Here is a 22,606-nt window from a genome sequence, read left to right on the forward strand (position 1 = left end):
TATTCGGAGTTTGTAGTTCTCCCCGTGGTCACGTAATTTTGTCTGCGGGTCCCTTCGGTTTTCCCCCCTCCACATTTAGAATCGACATTACGCGTTTACATCGTATTTGGCTGCTGTACATTTCCACATGATGATGAGCCACTTGGTTGCCGAGCTATCATTCGTGATGGCCAGGTCGCTTCTGAGAAAGAGCTACACAGCTCAGTGGGGCCCTTACCTGGTGACTTAAACAACGTTTTAGTTTAACCGTGCAACCACGCGCAGGCCCGCTGCGTCCGCAGGCGTCACGTGGTGCAAATTATCACAAACATTGATGAATGGCACCGCAAACAACTCCACAATTGGGATTCTACACGGCAGCAGCAACATCGCCTCCTGGGAAACTGCTGCAGGCTGCGTCCGTGAAACATCGCAGCCCCTTTGTCGGCAGGCTTTCGCCATAAGAACGGCGCGAATACCCTACGTTCCAAATCATTATTATAATTTGACATTATTCACGAAGCAAGGTCTACGATCACTACAATTAACAAAGCAGCACGGCTGCATTGGACGCAACATTCCAACAGGGTTTATATTCTCTCATATCCAGCACAGTGCTGCGCAACAGGCATTTAAAAAAGAATCGTCGCAACCTCAACTCGCGCGATGTCGATCGCGGACGCTGGCGGGGTCGACCAAGAAACTGGGGGTCGCGGCCGAGAAATGCGCAACGCAGCGAAGAGCAGGGGGAGACATCTGCTCGGAATTACAGCGAGAGACAGCGAAGGGGAACACGTGTGCGTTGGGGGGGGGGGAAACAAAACACAAATTAGAGGCGTCCTCATTGCCTTTTTTTGGAAGAGAACCGAGCGGGCTTGGGGCAGGACGCATGGTGGCGAGAGACGGATGGTCCATGTACGAACCCCGTGACGGAATGAAGAGCCAAGCGTGAGGAGAACGACCGGGGCAGAGACGGAGCGACGAGACCGTCGGTTCGTGCAAAGAGTCGCGTCGAACTCGGGCATCGCAGGTCAGTGAGTGAGAGCAAAACAGCGGGGGGGGGGGGGGAGGTGGAAGGCCTTCATACTGCAGTGGATGGACAATGGCTCGACGATGCCCACGAAGGTCATGATGATGATGGTCGTCATGAGTAATGCATTTTATCTTTGCCCCCCATGTGATGAGTGGGGCTACGGTTTCGGCTGCCGAACAAAAACGGCCCTCGATTGCCTCGTGCTCTGCACAGTTCCCCGGGGCAACAGATGGGGATTCTAATTGCACTGGATGGCAAAATCGTTCCCTTGTTTTGCTGCGGGGGATATTGCTAGTAAAAGTTGGTCAACAGCCTCCGAGGCTGCTGCCAATTTGTACATTTCCCCGTATAAATGCACAGGTCACATATTTTATCAGTTAGGGGGCTTTACTTATTTGACCTGAATTCAGGCAGTTTGTCTGATGAAACAATTCTGTTTTATGCTGTTTTTTTTGTAAATTTTCCCATCGGGTTATTTTTTTTAGTTGGAAACGTATGAACGCATCATTAAAACGTGGTTACATGTCGCCAGTTCTCGCGTGTGCCGACAATGCGCGGCTATTTACTCTTTTGCGGCGAACGTCGCTGCGAACTCGGCGGCGCTTCGGAACTCGACGCACGCCATTTGGAGCGAGCGCCGATGCGCTCGCCAAATCTCGAGTCACTTTTCCCACGGCTCTTATCTGCCCTCATGCTTGGCTTTTTGACGACTATATAAAAAAGGCAATGAAAGCACGAGTATTTCTGAGAACGGATTTTTACTAATCCGCCCACGGCCCCTAATCTATCTCGCATTCACCCGACCTCGTCGGGTCCCGATAAGCCAAAGCAGCTTCGAAGCCTGGTTCGTGCTTTCGGATGGGTGACCAGCAGCGCATTCGCGACATGGAAAATGGTGCAATGGGTGTTGGCCGCAGATGGATTTGGCCCACTCGCTGGATTGAATCGGGGCATTAGATCCCTCCAGAGCTGCGAGTGTTGTGTCTCCCCCACGAGCGTGGGGTTTCCCTTGTTTGCTCCCACGTGTCGAATGTGAATGGCATTGGCCGAGGATCCCAGTGCTGGACCACCCTCCTGAAAGGGACCCCTCGATTTCACGTTTTGAATCCGTTCCACGAAAACCGAAAGAACCGTTAATCGAATTCACTGACTTGCACGTAGAAAAATAAGTACAAATCACTGTGTCTGCAAGAGAGATGTTTTTTTCCCACTGCCAAAACAGAAAACGTGAAAATGTAAACAAAGCCAAGTCGAGGTCGAAACGCTCATGAATGTTCGCCGCTGATTGGTTGTGAGGGGCCATGGCTCAGCCCCACTTACGAGCGTTTTGATTGGCCTACATTGGCGCCCGTGTGTACAACGTGAGGAAACGTTCACCGAAAAACCCTTAACCGATGTCACCGTTAACCGAGGACTTCTGATGTTTAGATTCGGTGAGGCCTTCTTGGGATGACCAAGGTACAGGTGCAGCCCTGCAATTGGCTTGCACATCGGCATCGCTGCTGGAAGGGCTCTCTTAGTACAAGGGGCCTCTTAAGAGAGCCCCCTCCGGGGGGTATTTGGCCTACTCTTCCATGCTGGCCCAGATGATTTACAAAGAGGTGCGGGAGTAACCGCGCTTCACCCGACCACGCACGACTTGCCGCTTGACTCCTCGCGAGCGCGTGCGAGCGTGTAGCCGCCGGCTGGACAGCGGCGGACGGGAATTTAAGAAACTTTTCTCCGTTTGGTGCAACTGCTGCGCCCCGGGAGGTCGAGGATGGTGACCTCTGGGTTGCTACTGACGGTGGGTTTTTATATTCCTCTGAAGATGATTGCACGTTCATATACATCACCATCTGCTTGGCAGTGGTCAACATTTGCAGGGACGATGAGGGATCGAGAAGGGCTCGCCCGTCGATCTTGTGCGCAGTCGGTGGTCCCGGTTTCGCCAGACTCGAGTCGGGGCTGTGAGCACCCACGGTGTTGCGTTTGGGGTGGGGGGGTCGGGGCTGTGAGCACCCACGGTGTTGCGTTTGGGGTGGGGGGGGTCGGGGAGCGGTGGCGCAGCAGTTAGCACGCTGCTCAACTGACCCCGGCAGTCCCGAGTTCGATTCCCGCCACCAAACACGAGTGGCGATTATATTATCTGAACTGGTCCTGGGCCCTCCCCGAGGTCGACTAAGCCTCAAATGAGTAAAGGGTGCGATGTCTAAACATCGCCACTCGGGAGACAAAGGCAGCCAGGTGTGGTGCTGGCCATCCACCCCCTCATGTGCTGTGCCGGCCTTCGTGGGTGCATTTTTCCCGAAAGTCTGTTAAGGCAATATGGGGAGGGATCTCTGTCTTGTTGTTTGAAAATGATGCCTTCTCCACACAGCAGCAGAGATGCCGCACAATTGGTCGACTGGGACTTGCGATGAGGTACCCGGTAGAAGAGGGGGGGGGGGGGAAACTCTCCCCTTGCTTCGTACCTCCCAGCCACAGAGGAAGGATGAAGCCGTAAAAATTCCCAGCCTGTGACCTGGCCACCCAGGCCCTCGTGTGTCACGGCTGGCCTTCATAGGTGTTGCTACTCACTAACAGCACTTGCGCGTACATTCTGTTAAGGTGACATTGGGGAATCTTTGTCTTGTGTGCTTGGTTTGCACTGGGATGCAAGTGGTCTGCCACCTTGGCAATGACAAAATACCTTGACCACCACGACCGCCGCAGGGGAGTTTGGGCGATGAGATCGGCTCATCCGCAGGAGCTCCATCGATTTGAGGGGGCGGTGTAGGCCCTTGACGGACGTCGGATGCAACGGGTGATACATTCATCTAGCAGTGGCAATATTCCTGCTGCTGACGATGACTGTCAAGGAGTTTTATTCCATTGTTGCACGTGGCAATATGTTCAGGAGCTCGTTGTCAAGGTCTGCTGGCCACTCCGAGAGGGCCTTTAGGAGAGAGTCCGAGTCACCAACATTGCCTGCACACACAAATAACCCAAAACTGTAGCGTTGCGTCATGTTGTTACGTCACCTTGGTGAATTCCAGTTACGAGAATTGAATGTTTTATTTTGTTGTTCCACTGCCGTGCAATGGACGTCTCTCTCCGACGGAGTCGCCCGTTTGAGTCGTGGTTGTGCGACGTCGCCCTTGTAGCATAGTACCAGTGTCACACGACTTTCGGTGACATTTCCGAGGTCGGCGTTTTCGTCACCTTCATGACGTGACGTTTGACTAGTCGCGATTTGGATATTATTGTTGCGAGGCAGTAAATAAATCCTTAACATTTTTTATTATTATTAATTACATCAGTGACTTGAGATTGGCAATTAATTATACGGTTTGCAATGAATTGCGGAGTGAAGCAGCAACGGCTGTTTGCCTTTTTCGATGAATCATCAAAAGTTTGCTGGAATATTTAGACTTTGCAGCGAAAATCTGGCAAGTGCACACATGTCTCAGTCTCCGGGTAGTTGTGGCTATATTTGAGGGCCTTGTGTTTTTTGGAACGAAGCCAGTCCCCTCGCAGCTTTGGTGGGTACGCCTCCCAAATGCCCTGAGAAAATAGAGGGGGGAAAAAGTGGCACTCTTTATCGAGCGGCGTCGTAAATGCAAGCATATATTTTTTTTTTCTCCAGGATTTCTCCAGGATAAGTAACACAAATTCTGATTTCGATCTGATCGGCGGGAGCTGTGGACGGAGCCCGAGATGACTCCGAGTTGAAGTCCTGGTCAGACGGTTGGCTCAGTCCATCACCTCGCGTTAATAAAACCAGTGCCGTCTTGTGTCAAGTCAACAGTGGCAAGAGCCTGGTCCCCCGCCATGCGAATGTGGAATTCTCGCCACCTCGGGACTACCGCGTGACATGAGCACAAACCCTATCGTGCGGCGACACTTTAAGTACATCGTTGGGCAAAGCTAAAGATGAATAAAAGAATGACCTTATTAGGAATGCCATATACGTGGTGGGGGGGAGTGGTGGGGCGGTGGTGTAATTACTGCTGAGATGAACTCTGTGACCCGAGTTCAAATCCCGGCCATGGGTAAGAACGGTGGCCGGTGATATCTGAACGGGTCCTGGGCTCCGGTATCACTTAAGGAACTGCAGTGAATCACTTTGCTCCAAGAGGTCACAGGGTGGGAATTTTTACGGCTTCAGCCTTCCTCCGTGGCTGGGAGGTACGAAGCAAAGGGAGAGTTCCCCCCCCCCCCAATACCTCATGGCAAATCCCAGTCGACCAATCGTGCGGCAATCTCCGCTGCTGTGTGGAGAAGCCAGCACCACACCCGGGCTGCCTTTTATCTCCCGAGTGGCGATGTTTGAACATCGCACCATGTGCTCATTTGAGGCTTAGTCGACCATGGGGAGGCCCAGGACCAGTTCAGATAATCGTCACTTGTGTTGGCCGTGAACGGGAATTGAACTGGGGCCACCGGGTTCGTAGCGCAGCACGCTTACCACTGCGCCACCACTCCCCACTTTCAAACAATACACGCACGTGGGTAGAAACCACTCGGCCTCTGTGCATTATACCAAAAAAATGGTAGTTCCTGAAGAAGTGCTTTGTGGTTCCCTTGTATAAGATCACCATTAAAATAATTGTGAGAAAATGTGACCATCCGACAGGGCAGCAGTGATCGACAACTGTGGAATGGTTTCATTCAGTTTTGAACTCATCTGTACAGTATGCTCACCAGTGCTCTACTGCGAAGTCTGCCTCTGAGAACCACAAATGTGGAGTCCACACTCCCACCCTCTCTGTTACGATGCATTTCTCTTCTCATTTACAGATTTAATTGTTGAAGGCTTCCTTGGAGCTGCGATTTAGTGAATGTTTATTTATCAAATCATCCGCCTTTCCTTTGGCGATCTGCAGGCATTGCCATTGAGGAGGATGACGTGAGGATGACGTGAGGATGACCGCCACGAGGCGCTCCGCTGTTGTGACTCTTGCGAGCACTGCGGCTGCCTCTGACGCCGAGGCTTGCCACCTGTGAGATATGAAACCCAGGGGACATATCACAGAGAAAAAACGAATATCTAACAATACCAGAATGGGGGAGAACTACATGGATATGCGTTCTGTTGAGTGATGTATGACAACAATTATTTAAACTATAAACTGTTTTATTTTACCAGGGCAAGGCCCACTGAGCTGCATCGCTCTTTTTCGAAGTGACCTGGCCATCACAGATGATAGCTCAAGTGGCTCATCATCATCACGTGAAAATCTATTGCAGCCAAATACTCTAAACGCATTTTGTTTGCAAATGCGGAGGGAAAAACCGGAGGACCCGGAAAATATGCAAACTCCAAATACACAGGCATCAGGGTCGGGATCGAACCCACAACCTCCTGTAGACCAGGCTGAGAGAGATAACATCTCCCCACCGTGGCACAAGTGATAAACAGTTGGACTTTAATGTCCCGGGTAGACTTAAATAATTCCCAGGGACAGCAGCTGCCTCGACAATGACAACGATCCTGGCAACACCAGCACAAGGTGGCAACCGTTCAGACACAGCCTGGAGTGATTTGGAGCCATTGGGGTGGTCATTCTAATGTTTGTAACCCAGGCTCCCGGGAGGCATGCCATCAGCCTTGTGCTTGCACAGCGTTGCACGCTCCTCGGCACACAACCGTGTGCAGCTCTGGCATGGTGATATCAGCTGCTAGGCGCAAGGCTCTCGGGCAGCTGGAAAACAGTCCATGGGCCAGAACAGCCCTGAGTGCCACTTAGTTAGAGCGGTGGCAAAATATAGAGGGAAATGACAGATTTTGTGCATGGCCAATGAAAGTGAATGTTGTGATCACTAACTTCTTAAATAACCCGACAGCTCTGTTCTTCACTTGAGGACGGTTGCTTGCGTTGTGGCCGAAACGTCGTGAGAATTGTATTAAGTTTTATTTTTATTATTTTATTATTTCCCTTCTACGTGACTTTTCCGAAAGAACCAAGAATACAGGGTAGATCTCTTCACAATTCTGGATTAAAAAACGCCCTATGAAGCCGGATGTAATCACCAACGAAATGTCACAGTCTTAAAATTGTAAATGCTACGTAAAACTGAGTTTTTTGTACTAACTAACCGCTTATATGTACGTTCTCTACATAAGATCTGAGGTCAATTACCATTGCAACCGTGTAATTCATTACAAATTACTCACTTTTACTTACTAACCGTGTAATTAATTACGGGTGTACAAAACGTACAAATATACGAAACTAGTAATACAATATTAGCAGTAGCAAAGCTGTACATCCCCAAACACCAAGAGACCTTTATTATTTAGATCAATGGGACATCGAATATCGATCAGCACACACTGTGCCCATCTCTGTCTAAATCAGCTCAAGCCTCCGCTAAGTCACGTGACTCCTGCACAAAAAAGTTGCTCGTTAGGTCCATATTCCGGCTGGGTGGTGCGGTAATTAGCTCTGTCATCTGGCTGACAGTCGGGAACTGCAAGTTCAAATGCCGCTTGGGAATTGACCCTTCGTCGTTCTGGCGGAGGCTAAAGTGCCGACCGCTTTAGCGGGATACCAGCGGCGTTGGTCCCGAGGGATGTCTGCACGCCGGAGACGACCACCTCCCCACTTCGATTCCTTCTGCGGTCAGCCAACATTACCGGCCACCTCACATCCTGGATGTGCTACATGAGCATTGCCACGTGAACTGCAGGGTTATTCTGCGCATCGTTCGTGGGGAAACGAGTTATCGGCAAACTGGAGATGGAGTCGTCTTAGTGCATTGGCTGCACTAAACCGTGCTGCATTTCCCACTGGCAATAAGAACAAGAATCAGACCCAAGCCGTGCCGTGCCGATCCTGGAGTGACCAAGCATCGTTCTGGGGTTGTCTCAATTTGTGGTACCATGGAGCAGAGGTCGCCAACGAGATTCCTTACCCGTACCCGGCCGCACCAGGGTCGCAAACGGCTACCCGTACCCGTACCTAGCCGGGTACAGGTAGCCGGGTATCGGGTAGGGTACGGGTATTGGGTACCCGGTTGCGACCTCTGCCATGGAGTCAGCCCCCCCCCCCCACCAATCCCTCCTCCTCCTCCCTTTCCCTCTGTGGACTAAGGAGGGAAGGCAGCCGTGATTTTCTTTAACAAGGTTTAATGTGTTTTACGAGCAACGTTTTACCCGTGGCCCCACCACGGGAAGGGGGAGTAAGAGTCGAAGGATGTAATGCGTGGAAAGAAAGGAAAGGGAAGGGAGAGAGAGAATGGGAAATAAGGGGCACATTATGGAAGAGGAATGGAGAAATGAGACCCTAAGGGTCAGGAAAGAAGAGGGCCTTGATGTTGTAAGGAGCGGCGGCGTCTTTTCTCACAGGGGTTGGGGAGAGGGATTCAGAGGGTGAGCGGCCGCATGCAAGTCGTGGGACTTACGGGAGGCTCGCGAGCTTATTTGGAGAGATTTGACGGAGCGAGCCGGTGCAGCCCGCACGGCCAGGGGGCTCCTCTTGCGAGCCCTCCTCACGGTCGATGCCGTACGCGTGCCAGTCGGTCGTCGCGAGCGGCGCGGGCCGTCGTGTTTCTTATTTCCGCGCGCTTGGGCACATTTGTTTTCCTTAGAAAGTACTCGTCAAAATTGGCCCGTTGCATACCCCCCCCCCTCCTTTCAGGGAATATCCCGCAACCGTAGATGAACACGAGGCAGGTCTTGCAATTGACACCACGTGTGACCCAAGCCCGTGTGCTTGTGCCGGGAGTGATGCGTCCGCAGCCACGGAGGTGGTCACTCGCCAACGGCGCAGAGAGGAGGCATCCGCTGTTCCAGACGGACTTTTGGGGGGGGGGGGGGGCGGCGAGCCTCGCGTTCGGCGGGCGGCAGGCCCCCTGCCACGTTGTGCTTCCAATGTTACCTGCCGAGGTGCCTGTGGAGAAAAGCCGCGTCCGGGCCTCCGGTTCACGGGAGGTCACCGCTTCTCCTCTGCTGCCCCTGTGGTCTGGAACGTCGTCGTCCCCCTACCCCCTTCCCCACCCACCGGGTTGGACAGGGAAGGGAAAAAACAGGAAGGAGCAAAGGGTCAAGAGGGGGGGTGGGGAGAGATTCAGAGTGTGGGTGGCCACACAGAAGCCATGTGATTTACGGGGATGCTTTGAGCTGATTTACATGGAAAGATGATACGGATAAGGATGTATTTTTGGTTGAGCATCAAAAGCTGAGGCTTGGAGATCAAGATTGTCACTCCTAGGGTTCTTAAATGTCAAGGATCAATGCCCCAGGCTCAAAGAGAGAGAGAGAGGAGTTGAGTTTAGAGTCTCAGGGGTCGATTGTAATGACATGTCTGGAGAGCTCGGCTGACAGACTAAAGATGCCGAGAGAATAACATTAATGCTAATGGCCTGAGGCTGAGAACAGCCGGCCGGAAACACATCGCCAACTCCATTCAGAAGCTCTGACTTGCACGTGAACATATACACGGGTAATGAAGTTCTGTAACAGAGACAAAATCATACTGGTAGCAACCCACTGGTTCCACCAGCCCAAAGGGGATTATTGTGTCCGTCCATCCGTCGTGCAGGGAGGGGATGGGTGGGGAAGGAGGGGCTGGTAGGGGAGGGGAGAGTGGGGAGGGGCTGGGTGGAGAGGGGCTGGGTGGGGAGAGGCTGGGTGGGGAGGGGATGGGTGGGGAGGGGCTGGGTGGGAAGGGGAGGGTGGGGAGGGGCTGGGTGGGGAGGGTTGGGCTGGGTGGGGCTGGGTGGGGAGGGGCTGGTCACCCTGTGGTGCCCTTATAAAACTCAACGTTTAACCTACTCACGCCGGCTTGTGCCCTGCCCTCACAGTCGGGCATATTTGCGGAATACACCACGCCGCCGTTGACCCTGCAGGCCATTGACCGAGCAACCCAACGTTCCTACCAGCTCTCCTCCGCAGGATTGTGTTTAAGCCAGTCGTGGAAATTCTATAATTGTCATGGTAGTGGCCAGTCCTCCCCATAGGTCAATCGAATGATATAATAATTGTCGTGTACTACACACCACCGTACACGCAGTATGACAAGGAAGCTGGGCAGTGGTGGCGGTGCACACCTGTAATCCAGCGCCGTGGAGGCGGCGAGGGTTGGTGGATTGTGCAGATGTTGTGAAACTCCCTTCCCGTGGGCATGGAGGACGAGGAGTCGCCGTGCCCTGGCTCGCCAGGAGAAGGCGGTTCGGCACATGCATGGGGATAGAGCGTTGCCCCAGTTTGCGCGTGTGTGGGTTTTCTCGGCGTGCTTTCGGTGTCCTCCCACGCGTAAACAACTCGTTAAATTGACCGGTAACATCCTCGTATATGGAGGACCGCAGAGCTTTGGCCAATTGTCGTCGCCGGCTGACCCGCGTGGCTCCTGCTGCCTTTTCTACACTCGCCTGTGGTTCCTCCTCGCGCCACCCGAGTCGAAGTCATGGTAGATTGTCAATTAGCCGAGGACAGTGTTTTCCGATTTGTGGATCAAGCACGCACCGGAGATTTTGACGTAAATTCATAACTCGTGGATTTTCCCTTCAGCCCAAATTAATAATCTAAAATCGTTGTCATTCTTGGAAATGTTTATTACAAGTCATGTGCTTAAACCGAAACAAGTAAACCCGTAAAAACAAAGTTTTTCACTATAAATTCTTTATATGCGTGGCAGTGAACTTAATATAAAGGATTTAAAAATATATTCGCCTGTGGAGGACGCGGGGATCGATCCCGCGACCTTTGGCATGGGAAGCGAGGGCGCTACCAACTGCGCTACTCCGCCACGGCCTGTGGAGGGGTTACGCTCTGGGCTCTTACACTCTGACGTTCAGCCAAAGCGATGAATGAGTTATATTTGAATATATGTAAAATATTTTTTTTTGCATAAAAAGTGTACAATTTTGGGAATTTTTTTTCACGAACATGAATTGTCTGGCACAACGAGTCTGTGTGGAAAATGTCAGCTCGATTGGATCACGGGAAGTGGGTAAAAAAACGACCGAAAGATTTGCACGGTCCTAAGCAAGCAAGCAAGCACGCAAGCACGCAAGCAAGCACGCGAACTTAATATAAAGGATTTAAAAAATATGTTCCTCCGGTTTATCCGACATCCACGTGACCGCCTCTACAGTACAGTCGTTGCAATATTTTTACAACAGTGGGCGGAGCTGATTGATGCTGATTGGCGACGGCTCTGCTGCTGTCCCATTTGTGGGCCGAGGCTTCTGCGTGGAAGCAGGAAAGTGTTATTATCACTGAGCACGCACATCGATTGGTCGATTCTTTCCTACAAATTTTTGTTCTGTTCATTAACACTCAATTTTCTTAACATAAACATCATTCATACCGCGATTTTGAATTATCTGTGGCCGTCCTCCCCATCATTAGCGTGGATGATCAAGAGTCGACATTAATAGCGACGACGAGACGATCCATTCCCAGAACCGCCAGCCTCGAGCTCCCCGCTCTCGGCCCCTTTTATGCTCCCAGCGCGGCCTGGCCCCGCCCTGGCCGCCGCCTCCCTTCTCGAACCCGCCAGCAGGTCCCAGGGGCCTCCAGATGGGGTCCTCCATGACCCTTGCCCCAGTTCCTCCACCCTGCCGACACACAGCCGTGTGTACGCTCACCGGCATGTGTACGGTTTGTCCACCATAGTTGCCGCTGCTGGTCACCAGCCGGCGCTATTACACTACACCTGCAACGTGGACTGTGGTTTGATTTCCAACGTCTGGCGTGTCCTCGGACGTACTTAGCTTGCCGATTTTAATAACGACGCGTTCGGGGCTGCCACGAGATGACGCCGCAGAGGACAGGACGTGACACGTGACGGTGGCAATGTGTACGTCGCGCCACGTGACCACGGCGTCGCAAGTGCCAGGAGGAACACTCTCGCCTCGGGCTGGTTTTATTTAACCGGGCTGAGAACGCGAGAATCCAGTGACGAGCCTCTTTAGCAAACAGTGACCTGGGTGGGGTGGGGGCGTCAGTCTGCCAGGAGGGGGTGATGATTGCTGCTGGGCGTGTAATCCCGATTTGAGTAATTTGCGGTGCAATTTTCGAACTTGAAAAAAGAATGTTGGATCCTGACGCCGGAGCACAATGGCCCCACTCTTGCGAATGACGTCACGGGATCTTTAACGTCCACTCTGAAACAGACGTCGCGGGATGTAAACAAATACATTTATAAATGTTACAGTTTTTAGCACCGGATTACATCGCCAAGTTTTGGGACAGCTCTGATGAATATTTTTGTCCGGTTTTTTGTAGGATTTCGTTCCCCCCCCCCCCCCCAAAAGCAGAATAACTTCTAATGAAAGTTTAACACGTAAGAGGCTTTCGTGACGAATATCATCCATAATACAGGTTTTTTTGGTAAATTTAAATGTGTCGTTAAACCCGCCACCACCCGACAGAGCTAATTAGTAAGGGTTGTCACATAAACAGAACATGCCAATTCGTTACTAGCACAGCACACCGGTGTGTTGGAGAGAAAATTCACAATATGTTCAATCTAACTAACGTTTTGTTTACATTGGACCATGGTTGTAGGGACCGCCCCCCCCCCAACCCAGAGCGAATGCATTGACGTTCCAGGCTCGGTGTTGGAAAGCTTTCATAAATAAAGTTGAACTCGTGTCGGTTATTACACATCTCCCACATCCTCGCACGCACGCTCTGACCTTCGCCCATCGACGCACGTGACGGCCTACTCGTGCCAATTTGCCCCACTGGATCTGTAACGTACGCTCAGAAGCAGGGGTAACACGTGTTTTTGTTTGTTTTACGGTTAACACACCCACAGTATTAACCCGGGAGGCCGCTGGTCCTGAACCGCGACCCTCGGCGACAAGCGGCGAACGCGTCGCCGCTGGGCCGCCTCCCCGCCCCCCCCCCCCCCCTTGCAATAGGTAAAGGCGCAGCCCTGCAATTGCTTTGCTCGCTCCGTTGGTTGGCAGAAGGGCCCCCGCTCGAGGGAGCTCCATACGGGCACTTGGCCTACTCTTCCGCGCTGACCAGACGTGTCGAGAAAGGTGGACTCGCGCTTTTCACCCCCCATTAGTTGACTACGTACGGTGCGAAAGACGTTCACCGTGCGTACGCACGTGATTTACAGATGTGCTGCCCGTTTCTGCTGCGGCTGGGCAGACAGAGGTGGCGGCGGGGGCAGGGGGGGTTTGGCTCCAAGGAACCGGCACCGTTGTTTCCACTGCCGCGTGGGGAGGTCGACTCTTCCCGGCGACCCTCTGGATAGCAAGTTCAGTGGCGTGCTGAGCGCCACGCCGCTGCGGCAGCTCCCACGTACGCACATACGCGCGTGCATAATAGGAACACGTGTACATGAGAATTATATATGGGCTCCCCGTGGTGTCATCGCAAGCGCGCGGGTGTGCCCCTTAACTCGCCCCTGGATGGCAGCTGCTATCCGTCAAGGAGCATGCGATTTCCCCCCCACCACCGCACCCCCCCTGCTAAGCGAGGCTTGGGAGTGGAGCCCGCTGCCGTTTGTCCGTGACACCGCTACGGTTGCGTCGGCGGAACGTTGGACGCTGAACACAGCATCGTTATCTGGGTGGACAATCTCGTGTTTTGCCCATGTGATTATAATAGCAATACTACGAAGTGCTGATGCTGCCTCGGTGACATGTTGGCACGACCTGGGCTTGCACTCACCAGGAATGGGTGGTGAGAGCGCACCGAGTCCGTCGGCAGGCCGTGCGCGGTGGAGGTTACGTGCGGTTGCTGCCACCTCTTCGAAGACGTCCAGTTGGTGTGGAAGAGTAGGCCAAATACGCTCTGTAGAGAAGAGCTCAACTGTGGTGGAGGCCCCTGACGCCGGCAGTGACGTGAGCGCTGTAATTGCGGGGCCGCGCCTCTGCCTCGTGCCACGGACACGTGCAAGTGTTTAGGTTTCCGTGTGGAGTCGATATTTCCGATGGAAATTCAGCTGCAGATGGGTGCTCAGTTTTTTTGTTGTTGATGCGGATTGCCATTAGTTTCGGCAATGATTTTCAAATCGATATGGAACAAGAGGAATTTAATTGTGCACGTTGAAAAGGATCTCTGTGTCTTAGTCAAAAAGAAACCAATTTTTTGGCGTCGTAGTGTTGAAATCTTGGTTGATCATTTATTTTAATTAAATCTCTGTTGTGTATTTTCTCTTTCTAAAAAAACTTAAGTCTTAGCGGTTTATCAGCCTTTTGAATCGTGGCAAGCGGCAGCATTTGTGTAGGGTCACAAACTCTGAACCCATTTCTACCCGGGTCTCGTCAGCAGTGGCCGGGCTTGCTCAGCAGACACCGGTTTTATCAGATGTTATTGATGAGTGCACTCTTCTCTGAACGGTGGTTAAGCTGTCGGACCCAGGAACAATATGGTCCGATAGCTCATTGTTGTGCTCTAGCGGAGCATTCTGGGCCATTAAATCAGCAGATCGCCAACCGCTCTGCATCTCGGGTAAATGATTTATCGACTTGGATATTAATGAAATTGCACGCGATTTAAACGTAATCCTGTTTCACGGTATACTTTTTTTGCGGACAAGAGAACTTGGGGTAAGGGCGAGAAGTAAGATTTTAATTATGAAAAATATACAGAATTCTCCAGCTGCGGGTGCATGTGCATGCGCTCCATCAAAGGTCATGTTCGTTGTGTGCCGGAGCAGAATGGACACCGTCCGTGTTCCTTTAAACGTGTTATTGTTATAATGCCACGTGTAAGGGACGGTGTAAACATCGTGTTTAGGTTTATAGTGAGTAGTCATTGATGAATGCAACTTTTTTTTGTAATGTCCAGCAACAATTGGATACCGTGTGTGTAAGCATTTTGAATTCGCTTGCTCCTCTGCTGTTACGCATTCACAATCGTAGTCGCAACGCCCGCGTGCCGAGTCTGGTCTACGAAACTATCTGAAGATGCCCCACGGGACGAGCGCACGAGCGTGAATAAAGAAGACTCAAATAAAAAAAGTCCAAAAAGCTGGGCAGAGTGAGCGGCGCTGCTCCACGCACGGTGGTCTGCACTCGTGCTTTGTACTCGCTTCACCCGAGTTTAGGCCGTCTCAAAGATGATACCATTCTGTTTTTAAGTATATTTTACACGTCACAATGTACACGTAAATTAAATGTCACGTTTCTGCTATCATCATCATCGTCACGATCCATGGGGCAGAGAGCCCGTCGTAGCAGATGTCCCCGGCACATTTCGTCATTTGTTGTGTCCACTTTCCCCTCTGTCTTGAAGTGCCAATATGCGACCAGGAGTGGCCACCATCTTTCTGGCCCCACATCGCTTTATGATGGCGTGGTCAAGCCATTCTCTGTTAGCTCTTCCTCTCTTCCCGGTTCCTTCCGTTTCCAAGTGCAGCCATCCGGGGGGGGAGTTGTTGACAGTAGGAGCAGCAGAGTGGAGGGAGCGACCTTCCCCAGTGGTGAGGCTGATTTGTTGTTGAAGGCCTTCTCAGAGCACAGCAATTAGAGCAGTGGTGGACATCTCCTTCAATTGGGGTGCCACGGTGGCTAGGAGATGTTCACTACCTCGCCTGTGGTGCAGGAGGTCTCGGAGTTTCATGTCCTCCCCGTGGTCGCGTGGATTTTTCTCTGGGTCCTCCGGGGTTTTTCCCTCCGCATTTAGAGTCAACGTCACGCGTTCACAGTATTTGGCTGCTATACATTTCCACGTGATGATGATGAGCCACTTCGTTGAGCTATCGTTTACGATAGCCAGGTGGCTTCTGGAAAATAGTTTTCTAGTAGCTCAGTGGGACTTAATTGGTAAAATACAAAATAGTGGATCGTTTTATTAGTTTTAAATTCCTCCGCCTCTGTCATTCCCCGGGGAGTATAAACGGGGCACGCCACAGTCGATCAGAATATTTGTTTATACTCGAGGAATCCGATGAGCTATAAAGCTCTTTTTCGGCGATGTCCAGCAGGGGCACGTGGTCAGAACGTTACAACAACAAGCGACACTAAAGCACGATGAGAGTGCAAACTACAAGAAAGGTTTCCAAGTCATCACCCACACACACATATACATGAAACTAAACCGTGTGATGGTCCAAGATGCCTGGTAGCCAGCGTGGAAGAGTAGACCAAATACCGTCTAGTGGAGGGAGGGCCCCTTCTGCCAGCAGTGGAATGAGCGGAAACTTGCAGGGCAAGAATAATCAACTTTAACTCGCCCCAACATGCTTGCGCACATCGTCCTGACAATCGGCGTCCGCCTGCACCACGCAGTGGGAGCTGCATCTGCAGACATGTCGGCGCGCCTCGTGTGAGCGCAGTCCTGTTGTTAGAGACGCTCCCGTACATGACACACGTGGGGGCGGCGAAAGGGGCATCCTTCCAACGCAGCACGCGACTGCAGATATCCACCCGCAGCTGGGCCTTGCTACCCCAAGGCATGCGCGCGGTGCACGCGGTGCACGCGGCTTGGGCTGCATTGCATAAGCCGCGATTAATCGGTCGTAAACTACGCCCGCCACGCGCGCGCACGCGGCAGCTGCGTCCCACCGGCCCGACCGCGGCAGTCCCCCCACTCGTCGGCTCGGATGGCGCAGATGTGCGCAGACCTCCGCGCTCGCCCCTTAGCTCTCGGCGCAGTTCCATCCCCGTCATCTCGTCGTGGGACCTGCACGAAGATCAAACGCGTGCCGCGCGGTCGCCCTCCGCCAGACACTTTGTTGAGTGCGCTGCGAGAATGCGGCGCTACAGGCGACGCACGTGCACCGTGTGCGCTTGACGGCGACGCTGAGCAGTCGCCGCCGAAGTTGAAAAGCCAAAAAAAAACCACGCGCATTGCGTACGCGTACCTCGGCACGGTGAACTTGTTTCGCGGGCTGTACGTAGCCAAGCGTGCTCATCGGACGGTGTGCCGGCGGGGCGGGGGAGGGGCAGGAAGGACAAGAAAGTAGACGCAGGTGTGCCGAGCAGAATGCGTTCAACCGGAGGACGTCTCCTGCTGCGTAACGTACGGGTCCGAAGCGTGGATGCTGACGAAGGAAAAAAGGGAGCAATAGCCCAAAGGTGTGCAAAGAAGCATGGGGGGGGGGGGGGGGTGCGTTACTTGGGTTTACGTTGAGAGGGAGAAGTCAAAACACGTGGATGAGAGACGCTTCACGTGGAGTTGTGTGGGGCTCTGCAAGGAGGCATCACGGAGGCGGTGATGAGAACAACGTCTTGAGTGGCGGCCAAAGGAGGGAAACGCTGCCAATGATTTGCGTCCACCGCGGAGATGGAGCGACGGTCAGATTGGCCTCGTGCGTATGGGGGGAGGATCCGTTGCATCGCATGAGCACGACGGAATGGCGACAGCTTGGGGGGCGGGGGGCCTTCATCCAGCAGTGGATTGATCATGGCTGACGATGATACTCACAGTTTGTATGCTGTGTACTGTGTTAGCCATGGATCTCGGTTTTGTCCGTGAGAGCCGTGGGGCTATGGGGGTCAGCACCTGACTCGCATCACTTCGCTCGTGCCTCAGTTTAGCTTTGGCCTTTTATTGTCTGCCAGAGGCGATTCTTGCCAACTCGGTGCCTGCACGTGTCTTAGAAGTGACGTCACAGTCGGGGAGTCGAGCTGGTGGGTGCATCTGCCAGTCATCTCAGTCGGTCAACTCATGGCACCTGCTGGGTCTGCCCCATGACCTCTTGCCAGCGGGCGTTTGACACTTCATGTGGCCTTAAAGTGCACATAGCCTGGCACAGGTGCCGTGTAGACGTCACCACCACTTAGTGGCGAATGGTGGTTGTTGTTGAAGTGACGTCATGTCACGTCTTGTCCAAACCCTCGTAGTTAGTGGAGAGAGCGGACGGTGGCGTTACGCAATGTCTTTTGAGAGCGCGGCTTGCGGATCTGCTCAAGGTTTGCGTTCCTTTCGTGTTGACGGCGCCCACCACCCAGCCATTTAGAAAGCAACGAAAGGACAATTTTAATGTGGGTTTATTTTTTTACTTGAAATATTCGGCCCCGTGTTGTTGGCACACGTTTTGTCCACGCAGGACAATAAAGGCACTTCAAACGACTTCACAGCTGGGCGGAATACCGTTCCGTGAAATTGGGTTCTTGTGTACAGGCACGAACAAAAAGGAGCAGCAGAGCAGACTGCGGAGCGCGAAGGAGTTTCAGGATTCTTTAAAGCGCCTCGCTGGTCGTCGCTGGTCGTCGCCGCACTTTGCGGTGGCGCAGCGCGTCGCGTCTCCACGAAGATTTGCTGCGGAACCATTATTGTCACGAGGCTCGGTTCACATTTGCCACTTTCGAAAATTACACACAAATGACTCGATTGGGATTGTTCGGAGCAGCAATTTATGAACTTTAACACGAAGGCTTTCGCGATCAATATCTTCCATAATACAGGTTTTTTTGGGTTAGATCACGTAAATATAGTGACGAATTGGCATGTTCTGTTTACGTGACAACCCTTACTAATTGGCTGTGTCGGGTGGTGGCTGGTTTAACGACACATTTATATATTTACGCGATCTAACCTAAAAAACCCTGTAATATGGAATCTATAAACTAATTAAAACTAAAGTATTTATTGTTTTACAATGTAAGGCCCACTGAGCTATGTAGCTCTTCTTCAGAAGCGACCTGGCCACAAATGATAGCTCAACGAAGTGGCTTATCACGTGAAAATTTATGGCAGCCGGATAATCTAAACTTACGTTGATTCTAAATGCGGAGAGAATAAACCAGAGAAAATAATTCACACGACCACAGGGAGAACACGCAGCCTCCAAATATACAGCAGGTGTCAGTGGGGATCGAACCCACGACCTCCTGCGTACCAGGCGAGGTTGTTAACATCTCGTAGCCACCGTGATGATGATGAGATAGAGAGAAACGCAAACTCCAAATATACAGCAGGTGTCAGTCGGGATCGAAACCACGACCTCCTGCGTACCAGGCGAGGTTGTTAACATCTCGTAGCCACCGTGATGATGATGATGATAGTGAGAGACACGCAAACTCCAAATATACAGCAGGTGTCAGTCGGGATCGAACCCACGACCTCCTGCGTACCAGGCGAGGTTGTTAACATCTCGTAGCCACCGTGATGATGATGAGATAGAGAGACACGCAACTCCAAATATACAGCAGGTCTCAGTCGGGATCAAACCCACGACCTCCTGCGTACCAGGCGAGGTTGTTAACATCTCGTAGCCACCGTGATGATGATGAGATAGAGAGAAACGCAAACTCCAAATATACAGCAGGTGTCAGTCGGGATCGAACCCACAACCTCCTGCGTACCAGGCGAGGTAGTTAACATCTCCTAGCCACCGTGATGATAATGGAATTAGAGAGACACGCAAACTTCAAATATACAGCAGGCGTCAGGGTCGGGATTGAACCCACGACCTCCTGCATAGCAGGCGAGGTAATTAACATCTTGTGTGCTTAGGTTCAAAAGAAAATAATTGTTTCAAAATTTGGCCGGTGCAAAATTTACATTATTATTTATCAATTTTTTTAATCTGATGTTGGTGTTTCTCTTCGGCGTCTTTGATTCATTTGACAATCAACCATTGACGGCCCTGGCACCAAACACAAAACAGTTTGGACTTTTTGTGCTCCAAATTTTGACACAACCAGAAAAATCACAAATAAAAATTTAGTTGGGCAGATTTATCAAGATATAAGTAAATACTTTGCTTGACTATTAAGGGTGAACATTTTCAATACATGTTAACTGTTATTATTGTTAATACCTATTTTTTTTATTAGTTTAAGATGACATTAAACATGGAAAGAACATTTTTTTTAACCCTATGTGATTTGTTAAAATAAATATAATATCTCGATGTGTCCTGACTTTTGGACCACCCTGTATAATCGGCGTGATTTTTATCATCTCATGTCGAAGGCTTGGAAGAGTGATCAGAACATCGGCAGCAGGAGGCAAAGTCTTTGTCTTTATGCCTTTTCTGGAGTGCAGCCAGATCGTGTTTTCTGGAGAGTGTTTAGATACGGAGTAGACTGCGTGTGTGTGTGTTCACACACAATAGATCTGTCCACAATGGCCGTGGGTGACGGCCAGTTTGGATGACATAATTGGGAGGTGGTAGACAAGGGTAGGAGTCACGGCTGTCTCCAAGCGGACCGGGTTTCCCTGCCTCCTTCCTGCTCGGATCTCCGACCTATTATTGCTGGCCTCACTCATCGTGCTATGTTGTGGGCATGCATTAGCCTCAACTGGCAGCATAATTTGATATGAACCAATTAAGTAGTTACAACAACAACAAAGAAGCCAGACGAAGCTATCTTGCATGACGGAGCAATAGTGCGGCGTACAGGGGCTCCCAATGAGACCATGAATGGCACGGACAGAACAAATACTACACCACATTTCCCAAACCTCCCGTTGCCCTCACCCTACCCTACCCCACGTCCGAGACATCTCTCTCAGCCTGTCGCCTGTGGGGGAGGGCTTGAGAGCCTTTCAGGAGGGTTCAGACTGCAGGGCATGGAGCCTGCCCGAGGACGACCACTTGTGTTGTGATCGAAACGTGGTGATATATTATTTATATTTTGTTTTATTTTTCTACCTACGTGACTTTACCGAAGGAACGAAAGAGTATGGATTCCTGCAGTCACGAAAGCTTTAAATCAAGATTACTATTCTTAATTTTCATAATTTTGGATACTGGATATGTTGATTGTGTCAATCTTGATTTGAAGCTTTCGTGACTGCAGGAATCCATATTCTCTGGTTATATCGATAAAGTCATGTAGAGAGAAAAAATAATAATGTTGATTGTGCTCTAGGACGTATTCGGTGCCACGCTGCCGTTGCTGTCACAAGGCTGTGCATAATTGTGCGCAAGAATGGTGATTACTCTTATGTTTAATATTAAGAGTACATTTTGGCATACATAATAGACTAAAAGTTTCAAAATGTCTACGTTTGAGTAAACCCAGCTGGATAGTAGCCAGGGAGCTGTTGTACGAAGGCAAAACTTCTGTTCAAATATTTTTTATTAATGACTTGAAGTTTTCTGGGTGAGTCGGAGATCTGAGTGCTGAGCGTGGCACCGCTGAGAAGCTGAGTTCGAATCCAGGCAGCAGCTGCACGCATATTGAACCGGGCTCTTATGTGAATGAGTGAATGGCCGCAGACCAGATACCAGAGATTGCACGAAAACTCGGCCATGCAGTCGGTTGGTGCAGGTCGTGCGGCACGGACACCTCCGACACGTCAGATGATGATGATGATGCCAGTCGGTGGATCTTCACGTAACACAACCTACATCAAGTTATTATAGAAGGCAGGCGTGTGAACGGTTCTTGATACCAATGTTTCCCTCATTTTCCTGAAACTATCGAGTTTGTAATTATTTGGAAAATTAAATGCCACGGCATCTCTAATAGCCTCAAAAAGACCAAAAATTAAATATAATGACATCATCACCAGGAAAGGAATTGCAGTAATGGCTGGTCTCAGCAGTGTGCAGTCTGTGCCCAGTCAACTCTCTCCCTGTTTAGTTTTATTTCAGCTCCCCTTTAATGTGACACTATCCAGACCCCCGGTACAGCTTGGATATCTACGTGGCTTGGGTGAAAATAAATAAAACCCACCATGTTAATGTGCATGAGTATCATGCGCGACACATTTGCCTGATATCATGCTGCGTGGCCACATCCTGCTGCCCCTTGCCTCTGTGTCATCTTGTTACAAGCGGGGGTGGGGGGGGGGTTGAGCAGGAGTGTCGCGGTTAGCACGCAGGTCTCCGAACCCGGTAACTGGAGTTCGATTCCCACTCACGGCTGACACCAGCGACGATTATCTAAACTAAACTAGTTTTTATTTTACCAGGTAAGGCCCACTGAGCTATACAGCTCTTTTTTTCCAAAGCGACCTGGCCACAAATGACAGCTCAAAAAGTGGCTTATCACGTGGATATTCATTGGAAGCAAATACTCTTAACGCATGTTTCTAAATGTGGAGGGAAAAACCGGTCCTGGGACCACTCCTAGGTTGACCAAGCCTTAAATGAGTACTTGGTGACATGTAGATTTGGTCAGATCGTTACTTGGCCTAAGCCCAAAAAAACAAATCGATCGTTAATCGTAGCACCGGCTGCGAAAGCCTCATCCTCCCACTCCGTGCCGTGGTCTTCACTGGCATTTTCTGTTTTGTCGGCCGCCCTGCAGAGAAGTTCCTGGAGCAGCTGAGCAGCTACGAGATCGTGACCCCGACGCGCCTCAACGAGTTTGGGGAACCCTTCCCGGCGGACGCCCACTTCAGATGGCGGCGACGAAGCCCGCGTAGCGCCCTCCCGTTCCCGGCGCGGACCCACTACCGCCTCGTGGCGTTCGGGCAAGACTTCCGGCTGCAGCTCACGGCCGACGCGTCGTTCGTGGGACCCAGCTTTCACGTGACGCACCTGGGCTGGCCGGACTCTGGCAACGGTACTGGGGGAGCTGCGCCGACGCCGACGGACGGCGGCGGTGGCGGTGGTGGTGGCGGCGGTGGCGGTGGTGGTGGGGACTTTGCGTTCGAGGAGGAGGAGGATGTGAGGAGCTGCTTCTACACCGGGCACGTGAACGCGCAGCCCGAGTTCACGGCCGTCCTCAGCCTGTGCACCGGACTCGTAAGTGTAGCTCCCGCTGCCCTTCGTCAACCCAGGGGCTTTCCCGAAGGGGATGGGCGCACATTGA

General features: G+C 51.5%; 1 protein-coding gene across 1 annotated transcript in view; it reads left to right on the forward strand.

Annotated features, from left to right (window-relative positions):
* LOC133356846 (A disintegrin and metalloproteinase with thrombospondin motifs 9-like) overlaps positions 1 to 22,606 on the forward strand; it is a 78,352-nt gene that overhangs the window by 8,055 nt on the left and 47,691 nt on the right. Inside the window, 1 exon segment of the mRNA XM_061574563.1 lies at positions 22,100 to 22,539. Within this exon segment, the coding sequence (XP_061430547.1) occupies positions 22,100 to 22,539 (440 nt within the window).

This window comes from Lethenteron reissneri, chromosome 55, assembly GCF_015708825.2.
Source record: "Lethenteron reissneri isolate LAM-NWPU_2019-01 chromosome 55, ASM1570882v1, whole genome shotgun sequence".
NCBI lineage: Eukaryota > Metazoa > Chordata > Hyperoartia > Petromyzontiformes > Petromyzontidae > Lethenteron > Lethenteron reissneri.